This window comes from Lycium ferocissimum, chromosome 4, assembly GCF_029784015.1.
Source record: "Lycium ferocissimum isolate CSIRO_LF1 chromosome 4, AGI_CSIRO_Lferr_CH_V1, whole genome shotgun sequence".
Taxonomy (NCBI): domain Eukaryota; kingdom Viridiplantae; phylum Streptophyta; class Magnoliopsida; order Solanales; family Solanaceae; genus Lycium; species Lycium ferocissimum.
Genome location: NC_081345.1, coordinates 14,634,905 through 14,655,802, shown reverse-complemented (window position 1 = coordinate 14,655,802; position 20,898 = coordinate 14,634,905). Strand labels below are relative to the sequence as shown.

General features: G+C 35.7%; 1 protein-coding gene across 1 annotated transcript; it reads right to left on the bottom strand.

The window, feature by feature from the left end:
• Positions 1-12,364: 12,364 nt before the first annotated feature.
• LOC132054382 (phosphoinositide phospholipase C 6-like) lies at positions 12,365-20,449 on the bottom strand. Its single transcript, XM_059446403.1, has 12 exons — positions 19,405-20,449; positions 17,332-17,528; positions 16,680-16,815; positions 16,338-16,586; positions 15,915-16,223; positions 15,531-15,830; positions 15,200-15,454; positions 14,898-15,118; positions 14,678-14,795; positions 13,755-13,907; positions 13,582-13,668; positions 12,365-12,866 (listed from the first exon to the last, which is right to left on the bottom strand). The coding sequence occupies exons 1-12, from the start codon at positions 19,732-19,734 to the stop codon at positions 12,573-12,575; spliced, it is 2,649 nt and encodes an 882-aa protein (XP_059302386.1). The 5' UTR covers positions 19,735-20,449; the 3' UTR covers positions 12,365-12,572.
• Between the last annotated feature and the right edge of the window lie 449 nt (positions 20,450-20,898).

Below are 20,898 nucleotides of genomic sequence, written 5' to 3'. Positions count from 1 at the left end.
CTTCAAAGTTCCAACAAATTTAATTTCCTTGATTCACTTGCCTTTCAATTCTTCCATAGCTTATTATATGAACTCAAACCCTCATAATCATAAGATTGGCGCATATAATCTCATATATTCTTGAAGGTAACTCTAGCGTCTATACTTAAAACAAGCAACACTCAATAATCTCAACGTACAAAACTACGGGTTATAACATTAACATAAAGGAAACTAAATCAAAGAATCAGAAGATTATATAAAGTAAGGGATATTAACAGGAAAGTGGCACCAAGGTTGTCACAACAAATTGTTGGAGTGTTTGGAATGGAGAAGTGGAGTTCTTTGAGGAGATTGACAATCCAGATTGGTTCAGCAGCAGCATTGGCAATGGCTCTGTACTCGGCTTCGGTGGAGGAGCGACCCACTGCGCGTTGCTTCTTAGATGACCAACTGATAGGAGAGCCACCAACCAAGACAACATATGCACCAGTAGAGCATAGATCATTAGGATTTTCACCCCAATCAGAATTTGAATAAGTGATTAGATTCAATGGTGCAACTTGTCGAATGAGTAAGCAAAAGTGATTGATAGCTTTCGGATACCGCAACTTCCCTTTTGCAGCTTGCAAATGCTGATAGGAGGGCTTGTGCATGAATTGAGATAAACGGTGGACAACAAAAGCAATGTCGGGCCGTGTGATAGGTAGATATTGAAGAGAACCAATGAGTGTCCTATAAATTTTACAATCTGTAGGCGGAGATCCATCATCTAATGTCAAAATGGCCGAGGAATCAAGGGGAGTATGGACTCCTTTGGCCTCCATCACGTTGAAACGCTAGAGAAGATCGGTGATATATTTTTTCTGAGAGAGATACAGACTTGTGGATCGACGACAAACCTCAACACCGAGAAAGTATGTCAAAGAAGATAAGTCCTTGAGTGAAAAATGGCGATCCAATGCATTAATAACATGGAAAATCTTGGATTTTGAAGATCCTATGAGTATGATATCATCCACATATAGGAGAAGAAATACCACAAAGTCTGTGCCATGGAAAATGAACAGAGAAGGATCTGATTTTGAGCATACAAAACTAATAGAAGTAATAAAGTTCATGAACTCTGTGTACCAAGCACAGGGAGCTTGACAGAGTCCATAAATTGCTTTATGAAGTTTCCACACATGATCAGGAAGGCTTTTATCAATGAACCCAGGCGGTTGATCCATATAAACCTCTTTGGCTATAGTTCCTTGAAGAAAGCATTATTAACATATATAGAGCGGCCAGTTGAAGTACATAGCAAACCTCAATAGTAGACGAATTGTAGTTGCCTTGACCATCGGGCTGGAAGTAGAAGTAAAATCAACACCTGGATGCTGATGAAAACCTTGGCTGCCAATCTTCCTTTATATCTATCTATCTATCGAACCATCTTGTTTTTGCTTAATACGAAAAACCCACTTGCACCCAATTACATTATGTACTTGAGATTTAGGAACTAAAGTCCAAGTATTATTTTTAAGAAGAGCGACAATCTCCTCACACATTGCATCACGTCAAGGAGCATGTTTGTAAGTTCGGGGAACTACTGATGTGTCTATAGAAATAACTAAAGCATAATAGTCTATAGGCTTTTTGGGTTTACAAATATTATCTTTGAAAGTGAGTAGCAACACGAGTTGGTGGTTTGGGGGGGGGGGGGGGGAGGAGGTAGAACTTACCTGTTGCAAATGAGAGGTAGGAGCATCTTCACTCAAGGCAGGAACGGCCACAGAGGACGAGGGACTTGTCTCTTCATTATGGGAACCAAAAGGAGATGTGGAATGTGGAGGTGGTTGCAATGGGGATGAAGGAGATGATGACAGTGTGTTTTCTGTCGGTAAAACACGAGCTAGCATGGGCACTGATGGAATATCTGTTAGAGGCACGGGAGAAGAAACGAACTCAGGGTGACATGACTGATTGGTGGTTGACTTATCAAGCCAGGAATGTAATTCTTATGGTGTAATCTGAGGTAACCCGTGAGGAACAAAAGCAAAAGGAAAACTGTTTTCCTGGAATATTACACGACGAGATAGAAATATTTTGGAAGTAGATGGATCAAGGCATTGATAAAAGTGATGGGTGACAGAGTAACCAAGAAAGACACAAGGGCGAGACTTGGGTTTCAATTTATGGTTATTATAGGGTTTTAACCATGGATAACATAAGCAACCAAAGGTACGAAGAGAGGAATAATTGGGTTAACATCAAAGAGGGATTCAAATGGAGACCTGCCTTGAAGGATAGGTTTGGGCAAACGGTTGTAAACGGCAGTTTGACAGGCATAAGACCAGTATTGAAGAGGCATAAAGGCTTGATGCAACAAAGTTAAAGCTGTCTCCACTATATGCAAGTGACGACGTTCAACAGTACTACTCTGTGGGGTGTATGGAGGGGGGGAGGGGGGGGGGGGGTAAACAGATGTTGAATGCCCATGTTAGTCAGCCTCTTAGTTAGACCTTCATACTCACCACCGCCATCTGAATATACAATGAAAATTGTGGAGTTAAATTACTTCTCGACCAAGAGTTTGAAATTAATAAATATGGCAGTGACATTAGATTTGTGCTTGAGTGGGAAAAGCCATATATACTTTGTAAAATGATCAACAAATATGACATAAAAATGAGTACCTTATGAGAAGGAACTGGAGAAGGTCCCCAAAAATCAGTATATAAAAGTTCTAATGGACGAGAGCTAGTTAAGGTAGGTGTAGAAAATGGTAAACGATGGCTTTTATTGCAAAGACAAGAATTACCATTCTCTTGAGAGGAGCAAGTAACAGGTAACTTATAGTTGGAAACAATGGAATTAAGAACTTTAAGATGTTGGTAACAGGTAACTTATCGCTGGAAACAATGGAATTAAGAACTTTAAGATGTGGGTGACCAAGAAGATGATGCCAAAGTGTACGAGATGAACGATTTGCAGCAGTGATGAAGTAGATAGCTGGTGTCATGCCCTATTTTTAACGGATTAAAACTAGTTCACAACTTATGACTATGTTTCCTCTGATTTTGCAAATTTTCAGAGTCGACACCTAATTTTAGGAAATATTAGGAAACCATTTGTAAAAAAGTAAACTCCATTTTTTAGTCTTTGAAACCTGTGAGATTCTAGGTAAGAGTTTTATTTACCCCGAGGGGAAGGTGTTAAGCATCCCTCAGAGCCTATCCGAGACGATCGCCTTTAAACTTAGTTTAATTAACACTAGAGGGGGATTATTTAATTATTTCTTATTTATGATTACCTATTAAAGCATTACGAAAAAAAAAAAAAAAAAAAGGAAACTACTCTACTAAAACGATTTGTACAAAAAATAGATTTTAAGGTAATTATGGCTATGTGAGGAAATACGTATTTATAAAAAGTAGTTGATGAATGTATGCATGAGAAAAAATATATATGACGCATATTTTATATAAGGATAGTATGGGTAGTATAGAATAAGGAGATGTATATTTTTTTTTTTTAAGAAAATAATATACATATATATATATTATAGGTGAATACTTGACATGATAATACTATATATGTACATATAATGAAAAGATGACTGGAGAAATTAATGAAAAAAAAAAAAAAAGATAGCATATGTATGGTATGTGCTTATGAAGGTAGTATATAGCTATAATGATGGTAAGGTAAAGTAATTAATACAAGATGTAAAAATATATCTTAGGGATATGTATTATTTACAAAAGAGTACATATGCATTTTTTAGAAGATGAGGTACAATAAGATTGTTGCATACAATGTATACTTAGAGATAAGTGTTTATAATATAACGTACATACGCATGCATGTGATGAGAAAATGATTAAAGGTTTTTAAAGTAAGAATAGCATATATACATGTAAAATAAGATCTTTGTATATAAAGCAGAGTATATACCATGTAGTTCTCATAAAATCGCTTGACCACTATACTTGAACCCTAATATGGAGTTCTTATATTTGACTTAAATAATAAGGCCTACTCATGTTAGTTAAAATAAATGCTGAAAATGTTTTTGGCCTTGAGATATACCCTGTTTTTAGAGTGATCGCGCTAAAGCTCAGATATGATTTCCCATTTTTATACATATTATGCCCCAAAACGCTCTGCCGCTTTTCTTTTTGTTTCTAAACCAGACTGTTTTTCTGGTCTCTTTTTTTTTTTTTTTTTTTTTTTTTTTTACCTAACAGACCTAAAAATATGTGATTGACGACAATGCCCCTTTTTACACAAAAAAAAAAAATCTGGTCTTTGCCTCTTTCTGAAAACCAATTGTGACCTGAAAATTTGTTAGGAAATCTTTAAAAGAAAAAAAAAATCTCAAAAGGTTATGCTAAATCTATTATCAAAAGAGGTGGAAGATAAGGACTAAACTCGTTGTTATGCTCAGCCATTTTTCCACGGGTTCATTCACGAGCAAGAAACAAATATGCCACAAATACAATCCAATCAAAGTGTTAGTCAAAAAATGTAAACATGTATGCTAACGCAAAGACATAAATTTTGAAGAGGAGGAGGAGAACGGGGACGCTTCACATGAACAAAGAACGCTGGACACGAGCAAAGGGGGCTGCTGCTGTTTACTCCAAATCTGGGCAGAGGTTGGAGTTATGTCATAACTCCAAATGCACTCCCATGTGTTCATATAAAAGAATAGAAAGAAAAAAGATTAGTAACTATTCTCAATCAAGAAGAAATAAAGTGAACAAGAAAATGGATCTATTAATTTGTTTAAATGGTCTTCCCAGGAACCTATCTCTAGATTAGCTCAAACTTCAAATATATACATCACTTCTAGGAGGCATACTTTATATTCACAAGGCTCTATAAAAGAAAAGAAAAACCCAGAAAACCAACCCATGCGAAACATTAAAAGGCTAGAAAGAGAAACTAATATTTCTAACCCAAACAGGACTGAAACCAAAACTAAGTTACATGAACTCAAATGCGCAGGACTAAAAACAAAAGGGACGTTATTAAACTAATGATTTGGTTCATCTTACTACTTGAAATGAACTGAAAACATAAATGGAATTGGCGCTCGAAAAAATCGGACTAAAACAACAGCGTAGCTAAACTTAATCAGGACTAAAGCAACAGAAAAACTCCATTTATCTTTCAGTTTTGCCACTCTTGACCAGAATAAGGAGACAACCAAACTTGAACACATATTAACCAGAAAAATGAATCATAAATAGCCTCTAAGAGACCTCAAGGAAGTCGAAACTGAGTAGTAATTCAAAAAACTATTGCTTTAACAGAAGGTGATCATCCCTTTAGCTAGAGACTCGGCAATGGACACAAAAACCATCTATTAATAATTCTATTAACAGCCAACAAACAAAAAAAGAAAACAACCCCTTCTTTGAAACAAATAAACTGGAAACTAGACATTCAACATAGTATAAGCTAACCAGCATAACAGTTTTTAAAGTATTTTAGTAACTGTTCAAATGTGTATGACTTATAATTACTTGTTGCGACTTACGACTTAAAATGCTAATACTTAATGAGCGAGAACAAATGCATGCGCAAAACCACATTTGATTAGTCATTTTCCCTGGGTTTAGTTTCCAGAATAAGAACATAGAATAAAGTCAAAGACAAGCTTCCACAACAAACAAGGGAACTAAGGAAGAACCAAGATATCTCACACCCTGTACACTTCAAAATCAACTCGGTTGGGCACTAAGCTCCATTTCATTTAGTTAAACTAAATCCTTTATGCATTTTTTTTAAATGTACGAAGTGGAACAAATGCATTTTTCTTACATTAGAAAAGAAAGGCTAAACATGACTCCCCATAACATACAACCTTTTATCCATGAAATACTCCACATCCTGATTTGAATGGGATAAAAGAGACGACTCACAAACTCGTTTCTTAATACATGAACACATGACAATTTCATCAATATAGTTCAAGACCAGATTTTTATTTACTAAAGAGACATTGTTTAGAGAAACGGAACTGGAGGAAACTTGGTGAACTTACACGATTCACATCTTGAGTTTCGAGACTATTCATGATCATTATAAACTGGCATATACTATATTTTTTTTTTCTCAAGTGAAAAATAACCTTCTGGACATTTAGCTTGAACACGCAAAGGGTAGAAGCAAGAAAACTACAAACCAATATGATTATACAAACAATATTCTGGTTTTAGGATGAAGGATCCCATACCAAAGTAAAGCGATGACAGTCCTCAAAAATATTTTTAGAACACTGGATCCAAGCACATGTTCCCCGAAGTATTAAGTTATACTGAAATGTGCTTCATGCTTATACAGAAGACTAAAAGAAGAGAAACAAAAAAAAAAAAAAAAAAAAAATTTTGGGCAGGATCTTTAACACAAGCTTCAAATAATCTCCAACCAGACTAAAGATAGAGTTTTAGCAAAGAAATACTTTAGAGATGGAAATATAGTTTTAGTGAAACTTCAATCCCCAAGTCAAATCCTTTTAGTATAAGTATACAGTAGAGCACACAACAAAGGACCAAAAACTGAACCAACTGATTTTTTTTTTCTTCATTTAAACGACATGAGATAACGTTCCTGGAGCCAATGATCTTTAATCCCCTTTTTCTTAGTAACACAAACAAAAGTATATATATATATATATTTTTTTTTCCAGACAACAATCAGTGGGAGGATAAATTATGCTAACAATTTGGTAAACCGAGTGCATTTTTTGGTTCCAAAGGAAACAGGTCATATTCCAAGTCATGCTAAAGTATAACTCACGAAACAAAATGAAAGTACACTTCGTTATATATGCATAAACCATTCAGTTTGAATTCCAAATCATCATGTAGCGAATCTGTACTTCTAGAACACATGTTAGACTAGTAGTTTTCATTAAAAACACCAAACAAGCACATCCTTTAACCTGCACAAACTCATGATCTGAACTATATGAAGTGGACAACTTTCTAGGCATGATAATGATTATGCAGAGAGTAGGAATAAACAACCATTTAAACTTGTCGCTTATTTGCCTTTTTATTTTTATTTCTTTATTTTTAACGAATGAATGGCTTTCCTCTAAGCTCCTCAGTGCATTCACCATTTTAAACAAAAGAGGTAAAACAAATTCGGCTAAACACGTCAAATAGAGATATACACAAAACATTTTTTTTTGATGGATTAACTACTAATTCTAATAAGTGCGATTAGTCGTTTTACACCAGCTCGCAACAAATGAAGAACGAACTCATTCCAGCCAGCCAAACCATACAACCCACGGGAAATACTTGGACGACTACATCTCTACTTCTTACAAAATGAAAGACGAAGAGAGGACGAGTATGTTTACCTTCTTTAGGACAGCGAAAAAGGGGTCCTAAATCTCACCTTTTCAGAGGCGATTTGAAGGAGAAAGAGCCGTTTGGGGTAGCAATATTGCTGATTTCCGATTTGTATCCATCGGATTGAGAGATGGGCTGATGGATCTTCGCTCTTCCCCGTTCTCCGAGGTCTCAATCGACCTTTTATGAGTTGTCGAGCTCCATTTTTCAGAAAAAGGGAGAAAAGGCGACTGACGAGGACAGTGGCGTCGCTGACCACTTTAATCCAGCGGTCCGACGGCGGTGAAGTGACGAAAGTGAGGTGATGGTAACGGCTAGGTTTCTTTTTGGGAGAGAAAGGGCTGGTTTGGTTAGCTCATTTTTAGTTGAAGATGAAGTAGAGACTTTAGGGGCTGTTTGGTTTAGAGTTTTGGGCCGGGTCGGGTTAGTGGGCTGCGGCAGGTTAGGAATATTTTTGGGCCACAGATTTTTGTATAGGATTTGGCCCAAATTTTAGGTAGATGAATTAATTTCTAATCCCCCTCTATTTCAATCAATTAATTAAAATATGCTTCTTCGTCTTGATTAATTCCCACAAAAATCATACCTATATAAATTATGACATAAGTAATTTAATATACACATTTAGTTTCAAAATAGAGTAAAAGATGATTAATACGGTAATAAGTAGGATTAAAGGGAAAATGCCAATGCCAATGTTGATATACGAATATCAACATTATTTTTTTTTTCGAATGCTTTTAATTATACATAAAAAAAAAATGATGTTTAGTCATTTTTAAGAACCAATAAAATGTCCTTAACTTTAGAGAGATATATCTCGAAAAACAGCGTAATAATTAGTGCAAATATTCCTAACTCGTTTGGGGGATTTTTCAGGACTAAAAGCATAGCAAAATTAATTAAACGAAAAGGGAGGGCCAAAATTGGGTGTCAACAGCTGGAGTTGGAGAAAAGCCAGTACACTCATAAATACGCGTCCTATTCCGGACTTGAGCCAGAGGTGCTCCCGTTCTGAAATCCTTCACAACAAATAAAGTAGGAAAAAATTCAGTAGATGTTTTGTTTTGCTCACAAAACTGAGGAACAAAAATAAGATTGCAATAAAAATTTGGAGCACATAAACATCTTTAGGACAAAACTACGAGGGAGTGGGAAGAGTAGTATGTCCTATGTGCTTTATTTTAATACCTTTATCATCACCAACTATGACATCATCCGTCCCTTTTACTCCGAGTAAGCTTGCAAATTCTGAGTATTTGAGGTAATGTGATGTGATGCACCAGTATCCATAACCCAATTTGGATTGACGGATGCAGTAGTGGATGAGAAATTAACTTGTGGTTCATCCTTATTGTGATTCCGAGAGTGGCAAACACGAGCAATATGTCCGTACTTGTCACACAATTGGCACTGAACACGGGTTCTATTGTTGAAGTTTCGAGAGCGCCAATTGTTTTTAGAATTTCAATGGGACTTTTGGTTGGTATTGTTGTTTCTGTCCGAATAGGGGTCGTTTTGAGGACCTGACCAATTACTACCAGATTGGTTGTTTCGATAATTGTTCTGGTGTTGCCGATTAACTTATGTCGAACATTGATTAAACTGAGCAGTAAGAGGTGGCATCTCAAGCTTGGGTGTGTGAAGAAGGAACAATCCTCGGCTGCTGAGTTTTTTAAAAAGCTCTTCATAGGTGATGGGGTTTTCACGAGCACAGATGGTAGAGCTAATGGCATCAAATTCTGGTCCAAGGCCACTAAGCACTTTTATTACAAGTTTCATTGTTAATGGGAGAGCCAGCAATGGCAAGTTCTTGTAGATAGCACGATCTCATTGAGATATTGAGCAACGGACTTTGGGCGGCTGAGAGAGTTACAAAGACTTATAATACGAGTTTGACTTTTGTTGGCATACTGTTGCGCTAGTTTTATCCATGCGATGTGCGCAGAAGCTGCTGATGTAATCAAAGGGGCTATGGTAGGATTGACAGACGTCATAAGAGCATGACGAAGAAGGTTGTCTTGTCGCCTCCATGTTTGATAATTTAGATCAATTGGAGATGGAGAGGGAAGGGTAACATCAATGTAGGAAAGCAGATCATAGCCAAGGCAGAGAGTATCAAATTGAGCCTTCCAAGTAACGTAATTGGTGCTACCAGCAAGCCGTATAGGCAGCTAGGTGGGTTGATTGATCGAAACAAGTTGACCTCCTTGACTTAACGAATTCATGATTGTTTGAGAGGGGGAGTTTGCATAGCCGTAGTGTTGTCGTTCAAGTTGTTGGACATGATGGGCTAACAAAAAAGAATAGGATCAAAAACTCGTTCGAGCGTAAGGAGCTCCGATACCATAAATAGGCAGAAGGATTTTGCAAAAGGCTATTGTTTGTGCATTACATTAATCATCTTTAAGTACATAAGGATGAGTAGAGATTGCTCAATAACATAAAGGAACTAAATCAAAGAATCAGAAGATTACATAAAATAAGGGATATTAACAAGACATGGAAGATCTGGATTACAAGATCGGAGAGAATAATCGGAAGAGATCCTAGGGATTATCTTTCCTTTTTATATTCTCCCTCTGTCCCAATTTATATAAGGGGGTTCGAAGTACGAAGGTCAAAGTATTTAATCTTTGACTCGATTTTAAACATAGATTCTTAGGAGGCGTTTGGACATGCGATTTGAAATCATGATTATTTTTTGATTTCAAATCAGCATAGTGTTTCTGAACTTGGCAGGGATAAGACACTGTTACCCCTCTGAACTTTGGCTAAAGTTTCTGTGACACACCTTACCATTTCAAGGGTCCTATTACCCCACTGAATTTTTTTTAAAAAAGGGAATAGTTACCACCCTAAGCGCTGACGTGGCAAGGAGAGTGGAAAATATTAAAGTTTTTTCCAAACTGATTTTTTTTAAAAAAAAATGCGGAAAACTTAATTTTTTTTTATTAAAAAATTTATATTTTCTTAAAATACGAAAAACTGAATTATTTTTAAAAAATATAAAAAATTCATTTTTTTAGAAAATAATTCTGGAAAACTGATTTTTTTTAAAGAAAAATGTGGAAAACTGGTTATTTTTTTCTATATATAAAAAAAAAAAATCTAGTTTGCCAGATTTAGTTTAAAGAAACCGGTTTTCCACATTTTAATAATAATAATTAGTTTCTCCATTATTTTTTTTATAAAATTCAGTTTTTTCACATTTTGACTAGAAAAAACAGTTTTTCCAGATTTTATTTGAAAAATAAAAGTGTCCTAAAAAATGAAATCATAAAAATCTAGATTTTTTAAGACATTTTAAAAAAAATCTAATTTTTCATATTTTACAAAAAAATCCCTTTTTTCAGTTTTTTTTATTTATTTATAAAAACGGATTTTAAAACAATCAAAATTTTCAGTTTTTTTTTAAATGTCCATTTTTCATTCTTTTTAAAGAAAATTTAGTTTTTCAATTTTTTTTAAAAAAATTGCCACATAAGTGAAAAGAATTTTAAAAAAATAGAAAATAAATATATATACATGTGGTAAGGAGAGTGTATGTCACTCTCCCATAAGAGAGTAGATATCAGTGGTTAGGGTGGTAATTATTTCGTATTAAAAAAGTTTAGGGGGGTAATAGGACCCCTGAAAAGGTTAGGTGTGTCGTAGCAACTTCGGCCAAAGTTCAGGGGGTAATAGTGCCTTATTCCGAATTTGCACAAAATTTCAACTTCAACTTTATATCATGATTTCAAATTTCAAATTCACCAAAAAGTAGAATTTGGGATTCCAAATCATAATTTCAAAATTTCAAAATGTAAAAATTGACCCATAGGTTTATATTTTGTAAAAAAAGACTCATGTTGGACGTAAATTTTTTTATCTATACCATATGGAAGGATTATATTGAAGAATAGCTAGTTACTACTATTGTTGATTCTTTTGACCAATGAATTTTTGTCAAATTATGTGTATTTGAAAGTTTGTAATAGCATGCAATTGCAAGCATTTTTATAAAAGGAATATGGAGATATGTAATTTATTAATGCGGTGCCTTAGGAATTCTGATATCTTGTATATGAACTATTGTTTGTTCATTTGGTAATATGGTATAAGAGTTGGTGAAGTTCCGATAGTTTTTACAAATTGTGGGGTTTTCATGTTTATGAGAAAAATATGACATAAGAAATCCAAATTACATGTCCAAACAAAATTTCAACTTCAAATCAACGTGATTTCAAATCATGATTTGAAATCATGTCCAAAGTAGCCCATAGTTTAATACTAGAAATCAACCAATGCCTTAGTTTTTTTAGTATCCCATTCAATGTCCAATACCTGCACTGGAGTCCGACTAATTCAGATTCGTCCCGCGTAGGGCCCATTTGGGGTAAGCGCTCCCTACCAAGGAACTACTGCCTTAGTTATGCAGTGATACATCAGTAATATATAGTTCTATGTGGAAAACCAAATATTGAATAAGAAATGCATAGCTTTATACCGAAACTGATTTCTTTATCCCTCAAACCAACTATCCTGAGTGATTGTTTTTATTTTCATGTATTCATATTGTCTAACAGGTCATTTGATTCTTAGTTATCTGAGATTTTAATATAGTGATTGTTATATGGTAAAGGTATAGAGATTGTTATGTGGTAAATAATAATTTGACTTGTTAATAGTGAATGCGATCATAGGAATTGTCATGCAGTAATTGCTTAATTTAGCAACAGAGAACTCTATGCTGCAAATTGACTAGTATCTTATGAGGAACTTGATGTAGGAAATATTTTTCTGGCTACGGATTTATGGAACCTCACTTACTAGTTTGAAGTTGAAAAATCGATTTCATGCAAATTGTACACTGAGCTATTTTCAAGTATTAAATAGTTTATGAGAAATGCCTAGAAAATTGAAATGATTAACCTAAAATCTATGTACAATTCTGAGTGTATCCCTTTAGAGAGTTTTCACCTGGCTGGTTAGCTCATTCTACTTTAAAGAGTTAAAGTACATATCCTTGGTGTTATTAAACACAGTCCATACAAATTTTAAAAGGACAAGTACTCAATCAACAACTTCATCCTTGAAGTTTTCTTTCCTTTGCTAATAAACTTCACATCCATTATACAAAAAGAGAAGTGGATGTGCAAGAATCACACGAAGGATATACAAGAAAAACAATCGAATTGAGCTTTTGTTTTTGACAAAAAATCCAACCAAGAAAAAGAACAAAATTTTTGCAGCTCAGACAAATCGAAATTGCATAAGCAGTCTAACATGATTAAGCTTTTCACCCTTCTTGTCATAGAGAGGGACTGCTCGTATCCCAGGTCTCAACTCTGAGACAGGCAAACATGTCTGGCCTCCAAAATCATCCTTATCTGACATGTCATATTCTCGTACTTCAATCCGAAGCAAAGCCAGCTCTGGCACTGTCAAGGGGAATTTAAACTCTTCACCCCATATGGGACCCCAATCATCCTCTATTATCCTCGTCTTTCTCTTTGCAGCATCTACTGGAACTCCTATTATATATAGCTGCCATTCACATTCATCCAATGGTCAATAAAGCTTTCGAGAATTTCCTGAACTACATTAAGCATTAAGCAGAAAGACGAACTCATTTTCACATAGAGCAAAGTTGAGAAGAGAGTAAGAATACAAGCCGGCTATACACCAAGAGAGAAGGATGATCAGAAGAGGCGACAAGATCAGGCATATATATTAACCAATTTCTCTTCAGATCACCTCTTGAGAATTAACTACAGGACTGCTACCTAAATCACTTCAGTCATGACTATTATGTTGGCCTCAAACCAACAACTAATACAATGGCCACTGCTTATTGCGAAATGCGTTGTCTTCCAAATTTTAAGTAAAAAGTTGTTCTTGCTTTTACTTAAGTGATAAGCACATTTGTTTTTTCCTTTTAAAGTAAAAACTAGTAATATGTCATTTACCGGACGCGTTCTTAGATCTTGATAAGTTGGTAATGTGCTACATTTTTCTAGTTAATATTAAGTAAGGTAGCAACTATCCAATTCAACGAACTATTGATTAAGGCCACAACTCCCACATTTCATGACAACATTACTTGATTTTTACCAACATATCACTTCAAGAAGCTCAAGGAAAGATCTGGTTTGATCTAACCAGCATCTGACCGTCCAAAACATGGTCTGCCATGATGTGTACTTAATTAGGCAATAAGATGAATCACACCAAATAGAGCCATCAACATAGCCTCGCTAACCTTTGTGTAGAAGTCTGGGGGAGAAAACGCATCAAAGTGTGTGTGGCTGAAATCCATGCGCCATCCATCTCCCAAGTATACTCTCACCTGAAAAGAAGATCATACTCCTTAGGAATTATCATCAGATAAACTTGAATGTGTGCTATAATCTCCACATCACATATTTCAATTACCCGTAAAGTTTTCTTCACCGGCAATGTCACTTTGGGATCAAATACTTCATTACGTGGTGCTTTGTCCATGAGAAAACCAGGCTTTCTTACATAACCACAGCCCCCATTAGACCTAAACATCCCATGCATAATCCAGAGTGATTTTCCATATCCCTATTATATGCAGTTAAAATAGCAATTAGACAGAATATAAGGAATCAAATTGATCTATAAATTATTAACAGGAATCAACATGGGCAGAATTATCTTTTACATCATATTCCAATTCATTGTTTTCTATTTCTTTTTGAAGTTTGATCAATGGGCTGCAGAGAAATGGAGAATAATCAGAAAGGTCAAATAAGGCATGAATGCATTTAAATGTAATGTTTGTCACATTGGATCAAATTGCCTGAGCTAGAGAATCAATCCAGAATATTTTTGTGTTAAAGGTCATTTGCAGAGTCAAAGGCCGTTGGTCAGATCAAAATGTATTTTCTCAATTTGATGCCAATTTTGTGATGATCCATGATAGACCAGCCTGTCTAATAACAGCCAACAGAGACACATACTGATCCCTGATATTTGTGCATATGAAAATATGTCCATGTAATCCTTGTCTGTATGAAGACTTCCTCATTTAACCCTATGTATTTGATTTATCATCTTATGGTTTGAGTAAATTTGTTTAAAAAAGTAACCAGAAACAAACTTCCAAAAGAGAGAATAAGGGAAGAAAAGATAGAAAATGCCAAAAGTTGTAGAAGAGAAGAAAATGATAACATGGATTATTTAACATTTTGGTACAAGGTAGAGTGAATGATGGCACTGGGATTCCTAAATATTGTGGCACAAGGAGATATACAGATGATGAAAGGAAAAAAAATGATCACACTCAAGGGCAGAAATAAATTCCGGGAGAAGAACATGGATGTACTAGTTACCTGCATGTTAAATGCAACCATCTGAGCTCCATGCATCCAGCCAGTCATAGGCTTAAAATTTGAGGAGGTAACTCGTGTTCCCTTGGGAAAAACCCTCAGGATATTCCTTTGAGTAAACCTAGAAAATGGAAGAAGAAGAGGAAAACACAAATAAGGAATAGGGTAGACCGATAGAGTAATTTCGTCAATGGTTGAATTTTATTTGGTTAGAACTAAATACCTGACCAAATCCTTTCCATGATTCGTCGCAGCTTTTTCAAGTGCTTGTTCATCCAAACTTAGACGATTGAATTTAATAATCTCATCTGTTAGTGCTCGCTTCACCCCATGTTTTGCCTTCCCGGCATGAATTGCTATCAAACGCTTGTACTGAGGTGCTGCTAGCTGGGATGATTGGTTGTTGGAGGTATCATTATCTTCATCGTCTTGATCAGTATCACTCTGAAAAATTCCAGGAAAAAAGATTAGCATTCCAAAAGAAAGCTATTGGAGAGAGACTGTTCCAATGCTGTTTTACCCTACATCAGTTTCATGTCCTTCTGCTATGATTTCTGAATTCTCCTTGACCAGAAAGTCTTGAAGTGAACCTTTCCTCGCTGAAGACTCACTTTCTCTATGTCTGTGGGTCTTAAGGTCTTGAGGTGTTGGTGGATGCCTCAAGCTACATTCTGCCTTCCCAGCATTAATTGCTACCATGCGCTTGTACTGAGGTGCTCCTTGATGGGATGACCGGCAGTTAGAGGGATCACTTCCTAGGTCATCTTGATCTGTATCACTCTGAAAAATACCAGACATAAGAAGATTAGATTACTAAAAAAAGATATCAGAGAAAGTTTCGAGTTGTTTAATTTACCCTCTCATGAGCTTCATGTTTTGCTTTAATTTCTGAAGTCTCCTTGACCACAAGGTCCTTTCCAACTGAATCTTTTCTCACCGGAGATGCACTTTCTCTGTCTCTCTGATGCTTTGACTCAATATATTCATTGGGCGGCTTGGGAGAAAGAGGATTCCCATTCTTAAGCTCTTCAGGTATTTGCGCATGTTTCCCCTTTCCAGCATGCATTGCTACCATGCGCTTGTACTGAGGTCCTCCTAGCTGGGGGAATCGATGGTTTGAGGGATCAGTATCTTTGTTATCTTGATCCATAACTTTCTGGAAATGCCATAAAAATGTAGATTAGCATTCCAAAAGAAAGACACTGACGAAACAGTTTTAACATTGTTTTATGACTTTTACCCTCTCATCAGCTTCATGTTCTTCGACTGTAATTTCTGAAGTATCCTTGGCCACAAGGTTCTTTTCAAGTGAATATTTCTTCACTGGAGTTGCATTTTCTTTGTCTCTGGCATGCTTCAGATCTTCTCTGGGAGATTTGATAGCATGAACCGTTTGATGCTTAAGCTCTTCTGTTATTAGTTCATGCTTCAATTCACATTTGGCCTTACCAGCATGAATTGCTGTCAGACGCTTGTAATGAGGTGCTCCTTGCTGGGATGATTGGTAGTTGGAGTTATCACCATCTTCATCATCTTGATCAGTATCACTCTGAAAATATGTCAGTGAAGAAAAGGAGATTATCCTGCTGAAAGAAAGAGACTAAAAGACAGTTTTTTTTTTTCGAAAGAAAGAGACTGAGAGACAATTTTAACATTGTTTTACCCTGAAATCAGCTTCATGTCCTTCTGTTGTAACTTCTGAAGTCTCCTTGACCAAAATGTCACCTTCAACTGAATCTTTCTTCGCAGGAGATGCACTTTCTATGTCTTGGTGATGCTTCGATTCAAGATATTCTTTGGGTGGTTTGGTAGAAAGAATAATCCGATGCTTAAGCTCTTCAGGTGAAGGAAATTCCTCTAAGCATTCTGACCGAGGATAATATAGCATCTCCCCAAACACTTGGATAACCAACTAGAGGAAGAAAATGGGGTGCATGAGTGGGAAAGAGTTAATAGAAGAGTAAACATTATGCATAAATCTCAAAAAAGGGCAACTAACTCTAACCTCTGCAACTTTTGCTTGAAGAACTGGTGTCAAGTGGTCTTCCAACGTAATTATGACAGGATAAGGAGATTTAATAAATGCATGGTCCCTAATGGACTTTAAGCATGTAAAGAGCGGCACAGGCGTGGTCAGGGTCCTGGAAATGATCATAATTGGAATTTTCAGCACAAACTCATTAAGAAGTCGTAAAGTTTCAAGTGTTATTCAGACATCATATCCTATATTAATACTCTAATGACAACAGGTGATCATGGACGAATTACTCTTAACATTAATAAGTACTTCAAAGGATTTGGTATTGGACAAATCTATATATTTGCTTTTCATCTGTGGTAAGATGACTTTGACGAACTTAATAATCGATAGACGAAATCTTGTCGGGCAGAAACATATATAAAGAAGATAAACTGTTCCATCCACATTCATCTGATTGATAATTAACTTCCCCTCATCTTAAACCTTTTATTCTATGTAGGTCACAATTAAGTTGAGGCAAATGGATCACACTAATATCTAGACTTAAGGATTTGTGGAAGAGCATGAAGATCTCCACAGGTTTTACCACACTTTTTTCTCCTATAAAGTCATAAATCTCTTGATTAATATTAAAAATTAGTGAAGAATCCAGTATAAATCCAGGAGCATATTTTACCTTCCATGAAGAACATGCACGTTATCTTTTGCTGAATTTGGCCATAAATCCAGCTCTATTCCCCGCACACCTCTTTCGAGAGCTCTAATAATTGGAATTTCACTACAATCGCTGCTCAGTTGATTTCCAGTAAGGTAGGAATTGTGACCTGTATAAATGAAATAATGTTGCAATGGAGCATTCATATCATGGTGTACCTGGAATGACATAAGTTGTCAAAGTAAATCTAGATGTCTCTACATGTAATTTTCTAGTCATTTCCAAGCAACAAATATACATGGCACAAAGAATTCAAAACTTGAATCACTAACCCCAATGATTTATAAGTTAAAGAGAAGGGTGTTAATAAGGTTCATGTGCAATACTGCAAAATTTGTACACCTTTAATTTCAATCCCTTTCAGGTTCATCTATGTGTGATTACTCATATGGTTCCCAAACATGAGGTGAATTACCGATTTTACTCTTGGAGTGAGTCAACATAATGTTTCCACTAAAGGTTTTTGATTAGAAATAAGACAAAAAAACAAAAGAAAGGATTATAATGGATCTATTATTGGTCCTCGTCGGGATAGTCCTCTCGAATTAAGACCTTGATCCATGTAGAGAAAGAAACTTAAGCCAGGAGATCTATGCAGGGCTAGGTCTGCAAAGAGTCCTAAAATAATAAGTGTCTAAGGTGTTCTGCAATTTCTCCCAAAAGTACGTAGAAATGCCCTTGCTTTCCCTTCGGTAATACCGCCTATGAACTTACCTCACTAATTGTTTATATTTTTTTCTCAAGATATGGTTTCTGTTGTTTCAATAATTGTATTCCCTCTTGTCCCCTTGAAAAAGGAAATGGCCTCAACCTCTGGGACTGGTGTCAAAGTCCAATCCTCTTATCAATCTCTTACTTACTCTCTCCTAAGATTAACTCTCAAGCCACAGTATGTGGACAGGTAAAAACAGAATGACCAACGAAGTATTGAATGCAAGCATCTATCCCTTTGATCAAGTGGAGAAAAACACGAGAATGACAAGTACTTCCATTACTCTCTATTCATTATTTGACCATCAACCACACCTAACCTAGGACAACCATGTCGCTTGGGGTAAGTAGGGACAATAAGCACAATCGAGCAGAGAGGGGGGATATATTGGAGAGCCATTCTGTAAAGCTTTCAAGTTACATTTTCTGATTCTATTCTACCGAGTAATGCTAAAGTATCAGAATTTGATCACCGCCCGTGCAAGAATCTTCCTCTTGACCGAGCCTGAGAGCAGCTCCTTGAGCAGTTGCTTTGACCACTTGATACAATTGAGCTAAGCAAATACCAGCATTTCGTCCATTGGGAGACTCATTTGTCTGGCATTGCACTTCAACACTCCCTTGTAAGGGGACTGGAATCTTTCATGGCATTACTAAGTGATGAACATCTCAAATCATTAGCCCTTCTCTTTTAGAGTCTAAGTTCCCCCATTTTCTGGAAGAAAGGCACATTCTTCATTAAATTATCACACAGGAGTTGAATTATTAGTACAATTTTACCTGCCTAAATGGAATCACTACATAACTCAAGCAAAGCATCTTTTTCACCACAAAAAAAAAAATGGAATTAACTATGAACTTTGATGTTAATCCGTCGCTAAATTACTCGTAGCTAACATATTTTTTTGATAATCTGTTGCTAATGCGACGCTAAATGAGATTACAGATGGATTTTGCTGTTTAGCTATAGAATATTTCCGCGCTAATTCCTACTCCCTCTATCCTGTTTTATGTGATACAGTTCAGATTTCGAGAGCCAAACAAGAATATCTTTGACCGCGATTTATTCGTATGCCTTTAAATATTTTAAATTGTTATTTATTGTGACTTATAGTACTTTTTTACGTAGTTACTAATTATGTAAATAATTTTTCAAAAGTTGTATGTCCGAAGTCAAAATAAAGAAGTCTGATTCTCAAAATCCAAACTATATCACATAAATTGGGACAAAGCGTGTAGTTTCTTTAGTAGTGTTTTAAGCCGCAATGGATTTTCATCAATTAAAGAAGACAAAATTAAAAATTAAGAAGGAAGAGGAGAAACCTGAGATTTGATAGGGCCATTGAGATCATCCTGAAACAAGTAATAGAAGAAATCATCTAGTTCAAGAGAATGTGCATTCCTAGTATACTTTGTAAGATGATGCCTTCTATTCACAACTTCCTGTATAATTCCTTCAGCATCATTAATATTGCATCCTTTTTCACCCTGATACTCTACCAAGAACCTAGCCAATTGATCTGCAGTCATGTGGGTCCCTTTTTGTGTGTACAAGGAAAATGCATCATTAACGTCCCGTGGTGGGCCCGTTTCGCTAATCTTAAACTTCCTGTTAAAACAACCCAACACTTTGTAATAATTGTAACTCCCCATTTCATTAAAATGAGAGTGGTTAATTAGTGAGGATTGATATGTTTGGTTTTTAATGTAATGTGGTTGAATTATTGTTGGAAGTTTCTGTTCTTGATCATATTTGTTCGTGTCTTTTCTGAGGAGAGAGCAGCAAAAGAATTTTTTTTTTTTAACAATTACAAGAAAAAAGGAGGAAGACTTTGAAGGAGTGTTGGAGCAAAAATTGAGGAGTATAGGAAGGTGATGTGTTGAAGACAACGTTTATAATATAAAGAAAAAATAAGAAAATAAATAAATTTAAAAAGAAGACAACAGCGGTTCTAACGCCTGCATGCAATGCTCCCAACTCCCTTGTCCATCCCGCCATTCTAAATGTTCAAAGTTTTATTTTATTATTATTTTTTATTTTTGGTAGCAATAATTTTTTTTATTTTTATTTTAGTCCTATGGGACTATTTTCTATTAATTGAAATAAAGGTACAGCCGAAAATTAAATACACGGAAATAAAAAGCAAAAGGACTAAAATGTGAAAGTAACTAAAACTTGTCCAAGCCCTAATTTGTCGGTCATTTCCTTTTTTTGTTGGCTTGCTTGGTTCAGGTGACCATCAATGGAGCACTGGTGTTGACGATCCCATGCGTAGCTCTATCTCTGGCGTCCTCTTCCTCCTCCATGTAAGTTCTTCCATCTTCCTCTCTCTTTTGTGCGCATTCCATATGTTGAAATTTGATCTTGTTTATCTCTTTCATCTATGAGCTTTTTGTGAGAACTTTCAACCATGTGCTCTTCAACTATTTCACATATGAATAACTTTATAAGCAAAGACTTAGGTGAAATAAACCACCTAATAGTATTTTTGGCTTTGTCAGTCTATTATGATCACTTTCATCCCTCTTCATTGATCATCAGATCACACTCTTAATCTATTTATCTTTTATTATAAAGAAAATGAACTACTAATGTATATAGTAGTAATTCAGATCGTAGAAGTTTGTATTAGGTTTCTTGAATTTTGATTTGATGAGTTTGTATTGCATGAAACTAAAACAGAAAAACTTTAAGGCATATCTCACTGACTGAATTACAATAAAGACTGAAAGTATGAAAATGCCTCGAGGGAACTGGGGCTCACCAACCAGCTGATACAAGCAATGTCCTAACGAGCTGACCTGTCGTCCTGTAAA

Bases quoted from the DNA above. Each gene is read 5' to 3' on its own strand.
- LOC132054382 (XM_059446403.1), bottom strand. From the start codon at position 19,734: ATGGGGAGTTACAATTATTACAAAGTGTTGGGTTGTTTTAACAGGAAG. The intron at 17,529-19,404 runs GTTTCTCCTCTT...ATGTCATTCCAG, and splicing joins ATGGCCCTATCAAATCTCAG to GTACACCATGATATGAATGC. The intron at 16,224-16,337 runs GTAAAACAATGT...ACATATTTTCAG, and splicing joins GACATGAAGCTGATTTCAGG to AGTGATACTGATCAAGATGA.